This window comes from Doryrhamphus excisus, chromosome 7 (genome assembly GCF_030265055.1).
Source record: "Doryrhamphus excisus isolate RoL2022-K1 chromosome 7, RoL_Dexc_1.0, whole genome shotgun sequence".
Classification (NCBI taxonomy): domain Eukaryota; kingdom Metazoa; phylum Chordata; class Actinopteri; order Syngnathiformes; family Syngnathidae; genus Doryrhamphus; species Doryrhamphus excisus.
The window spans coordinates 1,791,559-1,806,127 of NC_080472.1; the positions used below are offsets into that span (position 1 = coordinate 1,791,559).

The window sequence follows — 14,569 nt, forward strand, 5'->3', positions numbered from 1 at the left end:
CTTTATTGCGTATCTAATACAATACAAAGGTGTGCATATAAAAATATGCTAACAATATTGTTGTTTTTGTGGCCTGCACATTTTTTATGAACTGCTAATTTTCTGCTCGTTAGCTAGCATGCCAACTAGCTTAAAACTTCTGGTAACACTTCACAGTATTTGTCTGGAAAAGCGCTTTCCAATAACAAAAAAACACATTTTTCGCTCACAGCGATGACATGAACATGTAGCATAACTGCTAATTTTGCTGCTAGTTAGCCAGCATGCCAACTAGCTTAAAACTTCTGGTAACACTTTAGAGTATTTGTCTGGAAAAGCGCTTTCCAATAACAAAAAACACATATTTTGCTCACAGTGATGACATAAACATGTAGCATAACTGCTAATTTTGATGCTAGTTAGCCAGCATGCCAACTAGCTTAAAACTTCTGGTAACACTTTAGAGTATTTGTCTGGAAAAGCGCTTTCCAATAACAAAAAAACACATATTTCGCCCACAGCGATGACATGAACATGTAGCATAACTGCTAATTTTGCTGCTAGTTAGCTAGCATGCTAACTAGCTTAAAACGTCTGGTAACACTTGACAGTATTTGTCTGGAAAAGCGCTTTCCAATAACAAAAACACATATTTTGCTCACAGTGATGACATAAACATGTAGCATTACTGCTAATTTTGCTGCTAGTTAGCTAGCATGCCAACTAGCTTAAAACTTCTGGTAACACTTCACAGTATTTGTCTGGAAAAGCGCTTTCCAATAACAAAAAAACACATATTTCGCTCACAGCGATGACATGAACATGTAGCATAACTGCTAATTTTGCTGCTAGTTAGCTAGCATGCCAACTAGCTTAACACTTCTGGTAACACTTCACAGTATTTGTCTGGAAAAGCGCTTTCCAATAACAGAAAAACACATATTTAGCTCGAAGCGATGACATAAACATGTAGCATAACTGCTAATATTGCTGCTAGTTAGCTAGCATGCCAACTAGCTTAAAACTTCTGGTAACACTTTAGAGTATTTGTCTGGAAAAGCGCTTTCCAATAACAAAAAACACATATTTTACTCACAGTGATGACATAAACATGTAGCATTACTGCTAATTTTGCTGCTAGTTAGCCAGCATGCCAACTAGCTTAAAACTTCTGGTAACACTTCACAGTATTTGTCTGGAAAAGCGCTTTCCAATAACAAAAAAACACATATTTTGCTCACAGCGATGACATAAACATGTAGCATAACTGCTAATTTTGCTGCTAGTTAGCTAGCGTGCCAACTAGCTTAAAACTTCTGGTAACACAGTATTTAACAAGTCACATTTAGCTCGCGTTTAGCAGAGACCAGCTCTTATCTCGGTCTTAAAACCCAATTCATGCACTCCTAGTTTTTTTCCTAGATTGAAAAAAAATTTATTAAAAAAAAAAAAATGGTAGCTGAGATCGAAAAACAACAACCGTGAAAAAAATGAAAGGGAAATCTGAAAACCGACATTGAAAAATATCTAAATCACAGCTAGCATAAATCAGCTAACAATGCACACACCTGTTTCGACTATAAAGCAAACATTGTTATTGTCGAGCATAACACCGAAGAACTACTTTTCTGGTGTAGTGACACCAGTGCCTCCACTCGCAATGCTACGTTAGCTACCACATCTGCCGCTACATTGCACGTAAGTTCCGGTAATGCTTAAAAATACTACATAACTGCAGTGAAATATTGTATTGAACGTGCCTCTTAATACATAGGCTATAAAATATTGTTTTAGTACGGGGCTCAATAGGTGCACGAGGTCAATCCCGTTATGTGACTTGTTAGCTGCGTCATGCTAGCGGTTTGTCGATTTAGAACGCACACAAAATAGAGTGCAGTTTATCTTTAGTAGCAGTGGTCTAATTCTACAACAAACCTATTTTAAAAACAAAACAATGAAAAATTAAATGATGTCAATACAGCCCAGCAATTTATTTAGTATAAATCTTTAGACAAAAAGGGAAATTATCTACCAAGGATCTATGCTGAAAAAAAAAACACTGTTGTAACCTACAATGAGGGGGGGGGGGGGGGGGTTCTGTCTTGCTAAAGCAAACCTCCAATCAAATTCTATTCATGTTTTAAACTTCAGTAAACTTAAAGAATCAGTCGGTATGAAATAATAGTACATAGTACATGCAGTACAGTGGATCCTTAGTTAGCGCCATTGATTAGTTCAAGACGGCTCGACTCTAACCAAAACGGATGTTAACCCAAACAAAATTTCCCATAAGAAATGATGCAAATCCAAATAATCTCATATAAAATATTTGATACATTTTTCATTGTAGATTTACATGCAGAAAATAATTGGAAATTCATTCCAGATGGTTCCACTCAAACCAAAACAGATGTTAACCGAAACAAAATTTCCCACAAGAAATGATGCAAATCCAAATAATCTGATATAAAATATTTGATAGATTTTCAATTGTAGATTTACATGCAGAAAATAATTGGGAATTCGGTCCAGACGGTTCGACTCTAACCAAAACGGATGTTAACCGAAACAAAATTTCCCATAAGAAATGATGCAAATCCAAATAATCTGATATAAAATATTTGATAGATTTTCAATTGTAGATTTACATGCAGAAAATAATTGGAAATTCATTCCAGATGGTTCGACTCTAACCAAAACGGATGTTAACCAAAACAAAATTTCCCATAAGAAATGATGCAAATCCAAATAATCTGACACAATTGTAGATTTACATGCGGAAAATAATTGGAAATTTGTTCCAGACGGCTTGACTCTAACCAAAACGGATGTTAACCAAAACAAAATTTCCCACAAGAAATGATGCAAATCCAAATAATCTGATACAAAATAGATAAATGATAGATAGATGATAGATTTTCAATTGTAGATTTACATGCGGAAAATAATTGGAAATTCGTTCCAGATGGTTCGACTCTAACCAAAACGGATGTTAACCGAATCAAAATTTTCAATAGGTGTTGCAAATCCAAATAATCTGTTAGAAAATATTTGATAGATTTTCTGCATGTAGTTTTACATGCAGAAAATAATTTGAAATTCGTTCCGGGCAGTTTGACTCTAACCAAAACGGACTTTACCAAACGATGTACGACGACGTAACTTCCGATTCTGGTTGCCATTTTGTTTCGCTAGCTAATATGCTAACAATGCTTTGTAATAAAACAAATAGCGTGTATTAATAACACGACAAGACATACCCTAACCGGAGAATGCGCGCAAAATTCTGGCCTAAATCGTCAACGTTAACCAAAAAAAACACGCTAACTGGGGCATACGCTAACCAAGGTTTCACTGTTTGTACGGTGTATCTGCTAAAAAAAATAATATCAATAAAACCAAATCTCAAGTCCGAGTTACGGTTCTTGAATTTTAGTCGAGCCAAATCCTCTGGCTGTTCTATTGAAGTCCTTGTGATCATCAGTTTTTCGTTTTAACAGTCCCCTTTCAAAAACTGTTTTTTCTTATCTGATTTATCTTTTGAGTTTTTGATAGATTTTCAATTGTGGATTTACATGCGGAAAATAATTGGAAATTCGTTCCAGATGGTTCGACTCTAACCAAAACGGATGTTAACCTAAACAAAATTTCCCATAAGAAATGATGCAAATCCAAATAATCTGACACAAAATATTTGATAGATTTTCAATTGTAGATTTACATGCAGAAAATGATTGGAAATTCGTTCCAGACAGGCCGACTCTAACCAAAACGGATGTTAACCAAAACAACATTTCCCATAAGAAATGATGCAAATCCAAATAATCTGTTGGAAAATATTTGATAGATTTTCAATTGTAAACTTTTCAATTGTTCAATTCACATGCAGAAAATAATTGGAAATTCGTTCCAGACGGTTCGACTCTAACCAAAACGGATGTTAACCAAAACAAAATTTCCCATGCGAAATGATGCAAATCCAAATAATCTGACACAAAATATTTGATAGATTTTCAATTGTGGATTTACGTGCAGAAAATAATTGGAAATTTGTTCCAGATGGTTCGACTCTAACCAAAACGGACTTTACCAAACGACGTAACTTCCGATTTTGGTTGCCATTTTGTTTTGCTAGCTAATATGCTAACAATTCTTGGTAATAAAACAAATAGCGTGTATTAATAACACGACAAGACTATTGCATAAATCATCAACGTTAACCAAAAAAAACACGCTAACTGGGGCATACGCTAACCAAGGTTTCACTGTACATGCCATACACATTTGTACGGTGTATCTGCAATGATACAAGAGATGCTAAAAATAATATCAATAAAAACCAAATCTCAAGTCCGAGTTACGGTTCTTGAATTTTAGTCGAGCCAAATCCTCTGGCTGTTCGATTGAAGTCCTTGTGATCCTCGTCCTGAGTTTTTCGTTTTAACAGTCCCCGCTCAAAAACTGCTGCTATTTTTGCGAGCGGTTTCTCCGCTGCCTCTTTTAGTTTCCTGGCATCAAATCGAGGGCTGTAGAGCAAAACCGGTAGACGACTGACAAAGGACGGAATCTCAGCTTGGGTGTCCTTTGAGGGTTTTTTCTTATCTGATTTTTCTTTTGAGTTTTTGATAGATTTTCAATTGTAGATTTACATGCAGAAAATAATTGGAAATTCGTTCCAGACGGCTTGACTCTAACCAAAACGGATGTTAACCAAAACAAAATTTCCCATAAGAAATGATGCAAATCCAAATAATCTGACACAATTGTAGATTTACATGCGGAAAATAATTGGAAATTTGTTCCAGACGGCTTGACTCTAACCAAAACGGATGTTAACCAAAACAAAATTTCCCACAAGAAATGATGCAAATCCAAATAATCTGATACAAAATAGATAGATGATAGATTTTCAATTGTAGATTTACATGCGGAAAATAATTGGAAATTGGTTCCAGATGGTTCGACTCTAACCAAAACGGATGTTAACCGAATCAAAATTTCCAATAAATGTTGCAAATCCAAATAATCTGATAGAAAATATTTGATAGATTTACATGCGGAAAATAATTGGAAATTCATTCCAGATGGTTCGACTCTAACCAAAACGGACTTTACCAAACGATGTACGACGACGTACGTAACTTCCGATTCTGGTTGCCATTTTATTTCGCTAGCTAATATGCTAACAATTCTTCGTAATAAAACAAATAGCGTGTATTAATAACACGACAAGACATACCCTAACCGGAGAATGCGCGCAAAATTCTGGCCTAAATCGTCAACGTTAACCAAAAAAACACGCTAACTGGGGCATATGCTAACCAAGGTTTCACTGTTTGTACGGTGTATCTGCTAAAAAAAAATAATATCAATAAAACCAAATCTCAAGTCCGAGTTACGGTTCTTGAATTTTAGTCGAGCCAAATCCTCTGGCTGTTCTATTGAAGTCCTTCTGATCCTCGTCCTGAGTTTTTCGTTTTAACAGTCCCCGTTCAAAAACTGCTGCTATTTTTGCGAGCGGTTTCTCCGCTGCCTCTTTTAGTTTCCTGGCATCAAATCGAGGGCTGTAGAGCAAAACCGGTAGACGACTGACAAAGGACGGAATCTCTGCTTGGGTGTCCTTTGAGGGTTTTTTCTGATCTGATTTATCTTTTGAGTCCTTTTTTGCGAGGTTGATCTGGTGCAGGATTCGGTCTTTTGTGGAGAACATCTGAAAAAGGAGCGCGTCCCACATCTTTAGCGCTCTGGGATTCTCGTTGTTCTTCACCATGTCTTGATTATCCGATTCATGTGCCGGAAGTTCATCCTTAGACGGACTACGGTTTGTACTTCCGTTCTGTGATTTAGCCGGTGGATTGGACGGAAAGGAAGGTTCCTCCGGTTCGACCACCAGATGTTTCTTAAGCCGCGTCCATCCACTGAGCTTACCCTTCAGACCTTTAGACTTCTCCACAGCCTTGGGATCTGTTCCTGTCCTGGTTATCGTCTCAGAAATTGAAGATGCAGTTGATGTCACTGACTTCGTGAAGGCTTCGGTTGCCTGGACTTCGGTCTTTCCTGGTGTAACCCTGATGTTCAAAACGTCTTTGGGTTTGATTCCAGTGTTTGGCTGAGATAGCGGTGACGTTCCTCGGTTTGGGGATGGAGTTGAGACTGAGACTGAGACTGAGTCCTGAGGCAGAGAGGCAGGAGTGGTAGAATCAGTGGCAGAATGCGGATTTGCGTTTAGACCAATCGAGTGACAAATGGGAGGGATAGTTTTAGTTTTGGTGTTCGAATCCGATTCTGGATTTGATAGCGACTTTGTTTTTACGTTTTGGGGTCGATCGGAAATTGTGTTTGAAGACATTTTAGCAACTTTGGCTTTTACCAGAGACTCGTTGCTAGCTGATGTATTGTACGCAGAAGTATTTGGGGACTGGGGTAGAACCGAATCAAAGGTTTCTATCGGGGTACTACACAGTCTCGGTTCTTGCAAGAAAGAGTCTTCTTGCACGATCGAGGATTTGGTTTGTATTAGCGAACTCGGTGTGGCGCCATCGGATTCGGTGACTTCAGTGGTTTCAGGGTCAGCTTCTACGGAAACGCTCGTCATTTGTTCCGATCTCGTCTGAAAGTCTTCCAGAGTCGCCGAAATCGGAACGTTGTCCTCGGACAAACGATTAGCTACACCTTTACTCGATATATTTGAAGTAGAATTCATTTCAGTTTTCATTTCCTGTGTGAAATTTGGTTGGTTTGGTTTGGTTTTGGTTGAATTAACGGCTGCAGGTTCTGATCTTCCCAGATGAGGACTTTTTCGAGTATCGGTAATATGTTTCAGTGCAGGTTTGATGCCGGGTGCATTAGAACTCATTACTGAGCTTGTTATTAGAACTTCATAGACAGGACTACTTGAGAGATCGTCAACAAAATTAATTTTTTTCGACTGTTCTTCCGGATCAACTTTTGAATCGGTATTTAGAACACCTGAAGTCGTGTTTGTGACGGTTTTTCCGGAAGCAATTGATCTCACGGATGGTGTGTTGCAACGTTGATGTTCGCTACCGACCAGGTTTAGCGGTGTTCTTTTTAAAATAGTCTGGGTATTCTTCGTATCGGTAAGTCCAGTTATTTTGTTTTCCGGCATAACTGACTTAACGGGAACAGACTCCGCGGTTGAGTTCTTGGTCAAAAAGACTCCGCCGTTGGTCGGATGTTCAGTACCCACCTGGTTCAGCATTGTTCTTTTTAAAATAGTCTGGGTATTCTTCGTATCGGTAAGTTCGGTTATTTTGTTTTCCGGTGTAACTGACGTGACGGGTAAAGACTCTGCGGTTGAGTTTTTGGTCAAAAAGACTCCGCCGTTGGTCGGATGTTCACTACCCACCAGGTTTTGCATTGTTCTTTTTAAAATAGTCTGGGTATTCTTCGTATCGGTAAGTCCAGTTATTTTGTTTTCCGGCATAACTGACTTAACGGGAACAGACTCCGCGGTTGAGTTCTTGGTCAAAAAGACTCCGCCGTTGGTCGGATGTTCAGTACCCACCTGGTTCAGCATTGTTCTTTTTAAAATAGTCTGGGTATTCTTCGTATCGGTAAGTTCGGTTATTTTGTTTTCCGGTGTAACTGACGTGACGGGTAAAGACTCTGCGGTTGAGTTTTTGGTCAAAAAGACTCCGCCGTTGGTCGGATGTTCACTACCCACCAGGTTTTGCATTGTTCTTTTTAAAATGGTCGGGATATTCTTCGGATTGGTAAGTCCAGTTATTTTGTTTTCCGGCCTAACTGACTTAACGGGAAAAGACTCCACGGTTGAGTTTTTGGTCAAAAAGACTCCGCCGTTGGTCGGAGTTTCACTACCCACCAGGTTTTGCATTGTTCTTTTTAAAATAGTCTGGGTATTCTTCGGATCGGTAAGTCCGGTTATTTTGTTTTCCGGCATAACTGACGTTACGGGAAAAGACTCTGCGGTTAAGTTTTTGGTCAAAGAGACACCGCCGTTGGTCGGATGTCCATTGCCTACCAGGTTTTGCATTGTTCTTTTTAAAATAGTCTGGGTATTCTTCGGATCGGTAAGTCCGGTCATTTTGTTTTCCGGCATAACTGACTCAACGGGAAAAGAATCTGCGGTTAAGTTTTTGGTCAAAAAGACTCCGCCGTTGGTCGGATGTTCACTACTTACCAGGTGGGGCATTGTTCTTTTTAAAATAGTCTGGGTATTCTTCGGATCGGTAAGTCCAGTTATTTTGCTTTCCGGCATAAGTGACTCGACGGGAAAAGACTCTGTGGTTAAGTTTTTGGTCAAAAAGACACTGCCGTTGGTCGGATGTTCACTACCCACCAGGTTTAGTGTTGTTCTTTTTAAAATAGTCTGGGTATTCTTCGGATCGGTAAGTCCGGTTATTTTGTTTTCCGGCATAACTGACTTGACAGTTAAAGACTCCGCGGTTGAGTTTTTGGTCAAAAAGATATTTTTAGCAAGGTCGCTTTGAATATTTACAGATGCCCGCAGTGTGCACTCCGAGACCTCGATGGAGTCTAAACTCGAACTGGTTTTGTGAATGTGTTGGTCTCGTTCCCAGGGGGATTTGTTCAGTGATTTGGTCGGAATCATCGGTACGTCGTAGATTTTGTTATGTGGTAAGGGATTCTTAGTCGATAAATCATTAACGGGGTTAGGGTTAGGGTTCTTCTCCAAGGACGTATTACATGCGACAATTTCATTGATCCGAGAATTGCGAGTCTTAGACAATTGCTTATTTTCCGCTATTAATTCTTTTTCCGATACGGTTTTAAATACACATCCACGGTGTACTTTTTCATGTGTATTAATATTACTTTGTTTGGGTTTTAAGACATCCTTTTGGTCGCATAACGCAGTTTTATTTGCCGCTATAGTCGATGAACGATCTGAAACTAGTTTTTGTTCAACTCGGTCTTTAAAAGATTTGGTATTTGGTAGATTATTATTGACTGGCGGCGAAATTACAACATCGATATTTCCGTTCAAGTTTTGCGTTGTCGTTAAGTCAACCGATTCTACCTGATAATTTTTGTTGTATTCGGAAATTGCGAGTCTGTGTAAATCGGAAAGATTTTGAATACGTTTTATTTCGGTATTCAGATCACGATTGGGGGTCGTGGGAAACTTTGTCATGGTTTGTGTGTGTACCTCACCTGTTTTCGGAATGGATACACACGGAGATACGTCACTTGCGGATTGGTACATATTTTTATGTACCAAACCGACGGGAAGCTCAGGTTTTGTTACATCCAAACTAGATGTCGCAGATTGAAGAGTTTTGACTTCAAATTTGTCTTTGGAATTTTGAATGGTCCGTTCTCTTTGGAACTCTGAATCCTTTTCTGCGGACGGAAGATCCGGATGTTTTGTCGAGTCGTCTACGGCATCGGATTGCGTTTTAGTCAAAGATGTCGATTCAGTTCTGCGGGGTAAAAGACTCTGATATGACGTTAAAGTTCGAATTCCACCATGGGCAGCATACTGAACAGGAATAAGTCCGTAATATGTAGACCGGGATTTGGATTTTGAGTTGGCTAGGGATATTTGACTTTCCAGTAGTGATGACAAAGACTTCCGTGCGTCCATGTGATGACGGTGATTAGCGGGCAAAAGGGGGCTCGAACTTGTCGATCCTTGAGTTGGAATCCGTTGTACCGGGGTAAGATTAGGATTCTGTGGTACAGTGCACAGAAATGACGGGATCTTTGGTAAATGTCCTGATGTGTCCTTTGGGTTGTGGTCTTTGAGGGCTGGTTTGGCAAAACCGGTTGTCGAAGTCTTTGATGTTAAGTTCTCTTCATCGAAAATTCCTATTTTCGCGGTATTCCCGACTTCAATTGCTATATCTTTGGAATGGTTATTCCTTTTCTTGTCATTTTGTTCTACTTCTTTTTCGACCGGCTTGACCGAAACTGAAGTAGCGAATCCATTTTGGGAGGACTTCGGTGCTTTACTTATAAAAACTGGATAAGTTTTAGATACTTCACAAGAACTAGTGGACGATTCCGTGGAAGAGGTAGCGTTGGGTTTCCTTAAGATCTTCGGAAAATCTTCTTTTGGATCTTTTTTCATGAAATATCCAAATTCTAATGATTCTTCCAGGTTTTGTGAGGAAGTAGGTTTTGGGATCTGGTAACATTCAGGTGTTGTGTCTTGGGGGTCATGTGGTAATGTCTTGCTAACCAAGTTCCCATTGGGTAGAACCTGTTCCTTCAAAGCGGTCTTTGTCTCCCTCTGGTTGGGAGTGAAATATTCCGACTGCGTTCCGGAAACTGATAGCAGCACCGGAACGGGAGGCGGACCTGCAATTTGAGAAGGTCTTGGACCTTGGCCAGGGTTGAGGATAGCCGGGGATCGTGGCAGGTTATGCGCGGATATTTTAGGACCGGACTGTGACACGGTGACAGGATGGATTGTTGTGGCTGACCCAAGGGAATTTGATGAAATTAAATTCAGACTTAGGTTTGATTCCGCGGGTGGCACCGCGCAGGGAGTTAATTCGTCAAATAAAAACGAGGAACATTCATACAGAGGTGCCACCTGCTCTTCAGAAGTCCTGATCCGCCTGCCAACGTCGGAGTTGCGTTCATGGTAACGGAATGCAGATGTAGTTTGATCAAAACGACCGCAAAGGGGGGCATCTTGTAAACCGGACCACAAAGATTCCACAGTGCAGACCGAGTCGGGCGTCTTAGGCGGACTGGACTGGTCGCTGTGTTCGAGATCCGTGCTGGCCTCGTTGACGGGAGATAAGCAAGAACGGAACGGAACGGGCGTCTGCGAGAGACTGCCCTTTTTCTTGGTTCTCTTCTTCTTTAGTTTCTGAAGTCTGGCGTTGTCTTTGCCCGGTTTCGGTAGTAAAGGTGGAGGATATTGACCAGACTCCAGCATTGGGCTTACGTCCATCAGCATGTCACGTCCTACACAAGACAACATCGGTCAATTTGATTGATTGAAACAGAGAACGAAAACAAAAAACAGTAATAAAACCTGTTATAATATTTTCAATGTATTTTTAATCATAGCAGCTTTGCTAATACGTGGAAACAGGAAGTGGAACTCAGTTGTCGCCCGTCTATGTTGTCCACGACAAATCATCAATTTTTATCATCAATGACTAACGATAAGATAAATTAATAACAATCTGGCAACCAGATCAACACGGATACCACCTTACTGTTTTTACATGAGTTATTTCTTGAATTCTTGAATAATGTTTTTTCACCTTCTTCAAATCAAATCCATCAAAATTACCTTTTTTTTTTTTACATTTTTGCTTTTTTGTGTGTTTCCAACGTATTTTTTTCATAATATTTTATTCCCATAATATTTTGGATTTATTTCCACATTTTTCCCCCAAAATTACAATTTTACAAAACCTTTTTCTTTTTAGAAGATTATTTTTTTTGTTTAATATTTTTTATTAATATTGATTGATATTGAAAAAAATGCATTACATATAAATGAAAAAGACTATTTTTAGTATTTTTTTAACGCATTTTTGCTTGTTGTTTTCAAAATATTGCAACGTTCGTCTAAAAAAAATTATCCTAACATTCTGACTTTATTCTCATAATATTTTAACTTTATTCCCTTAATATTATCACTTTTTTCCAAACCACATTTTCTAAAAAAAATAATACTGAATATAAATAATACTGAAAAAATAACATTTCCTCTTTAATATTTAAACTTTATGCTACAAAAATTATTATATTTTTCTTGTATTCTTGTAAATTACAACCTTTCTTAAGATTTTTACTGAATTCTTGTAAAATTACTGCAAATTTTTACATTTTTTATTTTGTTTTTTTTAAAATTTTCCAAATATTTCAAATTTAGAAGTGTAATATTATGACTATATATCATAATATTTTGACTTTATTCCCACAATATTATAACTTTTCCCCAACGTAATTTAGCAAATCTGGCAAATTTTTATCCAACTCTATTTTATTAGAATGATTTTTTTTCTCTTAATATTTTGACTTTATTCTTGTAAAATTACCTTTGTTTTTTACATTTTTGCTGGTTTTTTGTTGTTGTTATTTTCATAATATTATGACTTTATTCCCATAATATTTTGGATTTATTTCCACATTTTTCCAAATGACAACTTTTATAACCTTTTTAATTATTTTTTTTTAAATATTTATAACCTTCTAAATATGTTTTGGAGCATGAATAGAGCCCTCTAGACATAAAATAACACCCCTATAATCACCTTAACACTCTTTTTTCCCCCCAATATAGTAGATATATGAACAAAAAATAAACATATAAGACGTACCATAGACTCATACGCTAGCTTATTGTTTTTTTTTTTTTCAGCATAAAGAAAAACAAAAGCTGGATGCGCCATTTTGGATTTTAAAACAACAAATTAATTTGTTTTATTGCTAAAACTGTACTTTCTTTGCTATGATTTGTTTTTAATAACACTTACAGTGTAGCTATATCCTGGAATTTAATAAAATGATGTATTTTCTGTGTGTTTTTACCGCTAGTAACCAGTAAAAGATGGGGCGGAGTCATGTCAGCTAAAATTAGAGTATGATTTCTACATCTTAAATGTCTTCATAAAAGCCCCGAAGATGATATCCGGCTTATTAGAAATAGAAAGGCATGTAAAGCCGTTGTTGTCTCGGGGCAAGGATGACAAGATCCTCATGAAAATAGTCTCTCAAGTCTCTCAGTCAGATTTGAGAATGACCTTGACGTGAAATAAGAGTCAGCGGCACACAGAGAGGAGGGTGTAAGTACGCAAGACGGGGCACGGCGGCGTGACGATCGGCGACCTAAAAACCTCAAATGTTAGCTGAAGTGAACGTGGTGAACTGAGATGACAAATAAAATCGTATTCATGAAAGCCAGGATATGATTAGACTATTAAATCAGGGGTGTATTAAATATTATTTATATTTCAAGAAAAAAAAAATGCATTACATATAAATGAAAAAGTATTTTTTTAAAGAAGTTTTTTTTTCCACATTTTTGCTTTTTTTATTTTCCAAATATTGCAACTTTCTTCTAAGAATATTCTCCTAATATTCTGACTTTATACCCATAATATTTTAACTTTATTCCCTCAATATTATCACTTTTTTCTAAACCACATTTTCTTAAAAAAAATACTGTTTTATTTCTCATAATATTGAAAATAAATGCTGAAAAAATTTCCTCTTTAATATTTAAACTTTATGCGACTAAAAATGAAAAAGACTATTATTAGTATTTTTTTACGCATTTTTGCTTTTTTTTTAAAATTTTTCCAAATATTGCAACTTTCTTCTAACAAAATTCTCCTAATATTCTGACTTTATTCCCATAATATTTTAACTTTATTCCCTCAATATTATCACTTTTTTCCAAACCACATTTTCTAAAAAAAAAATACTGTTTTATTTTTCATAATATTGAAAATAAATACTGAAAAAATAACATTTCCTCTTTAATATTTAAACTTTATGCAACTAAAAATGAAAAAGTCTATTATTAGTATTTTTTTACGCATTTTTGCTTTTTTTTTTTAAAAAAATTCCAAATATTGCAACTTTCTTCTAACAAAATTCTCCAAAAATTCTGACTTTATTCCCATAATATTTTAACTTTATTCCCTCAATATTATCACTTTTTTCCAAACCACATTTTCTAAAAATAAAAATAAAAAATACTGTTTTATTTCTCATAATATTGAAAAAAATACTGAAAAAATAACATTTCCTCTTTAATATTTAAACTTTATGCTACTAAAAATGAAAAAAAAACTATTATTAGTATTTTTTTACGCATTTTTGCTTTTTTAAAAAAAAATTTTTCCAAATATTGCAACTTTCTTCTAACAAAATTATCCTAATATTCTGAATTTATTCCCATGATATTTTAACTTTATTCCCTCAATATTATCACTTTTTTCCAAACCACATTTTCTAAAAAAAAATACTGTTTTAGTTCTCATAATATTGAAAAAAATACTGAAAAACTAACATTTCCTCTTTAATATTTAAACTTTATGCTACTAAAAATGAAAAAAAAAAACTATTATTAGTATTTTTTACGCATTTTTGCTTTTAAAAATTTTTTTTTCCAAATATTGCAACTTTCTTCTAACAAAATTATCCTAATATTCTGACTTTATTCCCATAATATTTTAACTTTATTCCCTCAATATAATCACTTTTTTCCAAACCACATTTTCTAAAAAAAAAAAAAAATACTGTTTTATTTCTCATAATATTGAAAAAATACTGAAAAAATAACATTTCCTCTTTAATATTTAAACTTTATGCTATTAAAAATGAAAAAAAAACTATTAGTATTTTTTTACGCATTTTTGCTTTTTAAGCATTTATTTTCCAATTTAAAAAATCAGAATATGACTTCTCGTGATATTAAGACTTTATTCCCACAATATTATTAATCATTATAAAATTTATCCACAACCTGATAATTATTTTATCTTGGTTTACTTCTCACATTATTGCTTTAGAATTTAATTCATAATTTATTATAAAATATTAATTAAAAATATATTAATTAATTAATTTTATTTTATAGTTTATTTATAAATATTTTTTCCTCGTA

General features: G+C 35.9%; 1 protein-coding gene across 3 annotated transcripts in view; it reads right to left on the reverse strand.

Annotated features, from left to right (window-relative positions):
- LOC131132146 (mucin-2-like) overlaps window positions 1-14,569 on the reverse strand; it is a 49,715-nt gene continuing 35,146 nt past the window's right edge. For 2 of the 3 annotated variants that reach the window (XM_058077493.1, XM_058077492.1), the window contains exon 3: window positions 1-10,905. In XM_058077493.1, coding sequence (XP_057933476.1) covers window positions 5,375-10,897 — 5,523 coding nt within the window. In that variant the 5' untranslated portion in view covers window positions 10,898-10,905 and the 3' untranslated portion in view covers window positions 1-5,374. The remainder of the gene's footprint in view (window positions 10,906-14,569) is intronic. The other variant, XM_058077494.1, reaches the window with a different exon arrangement.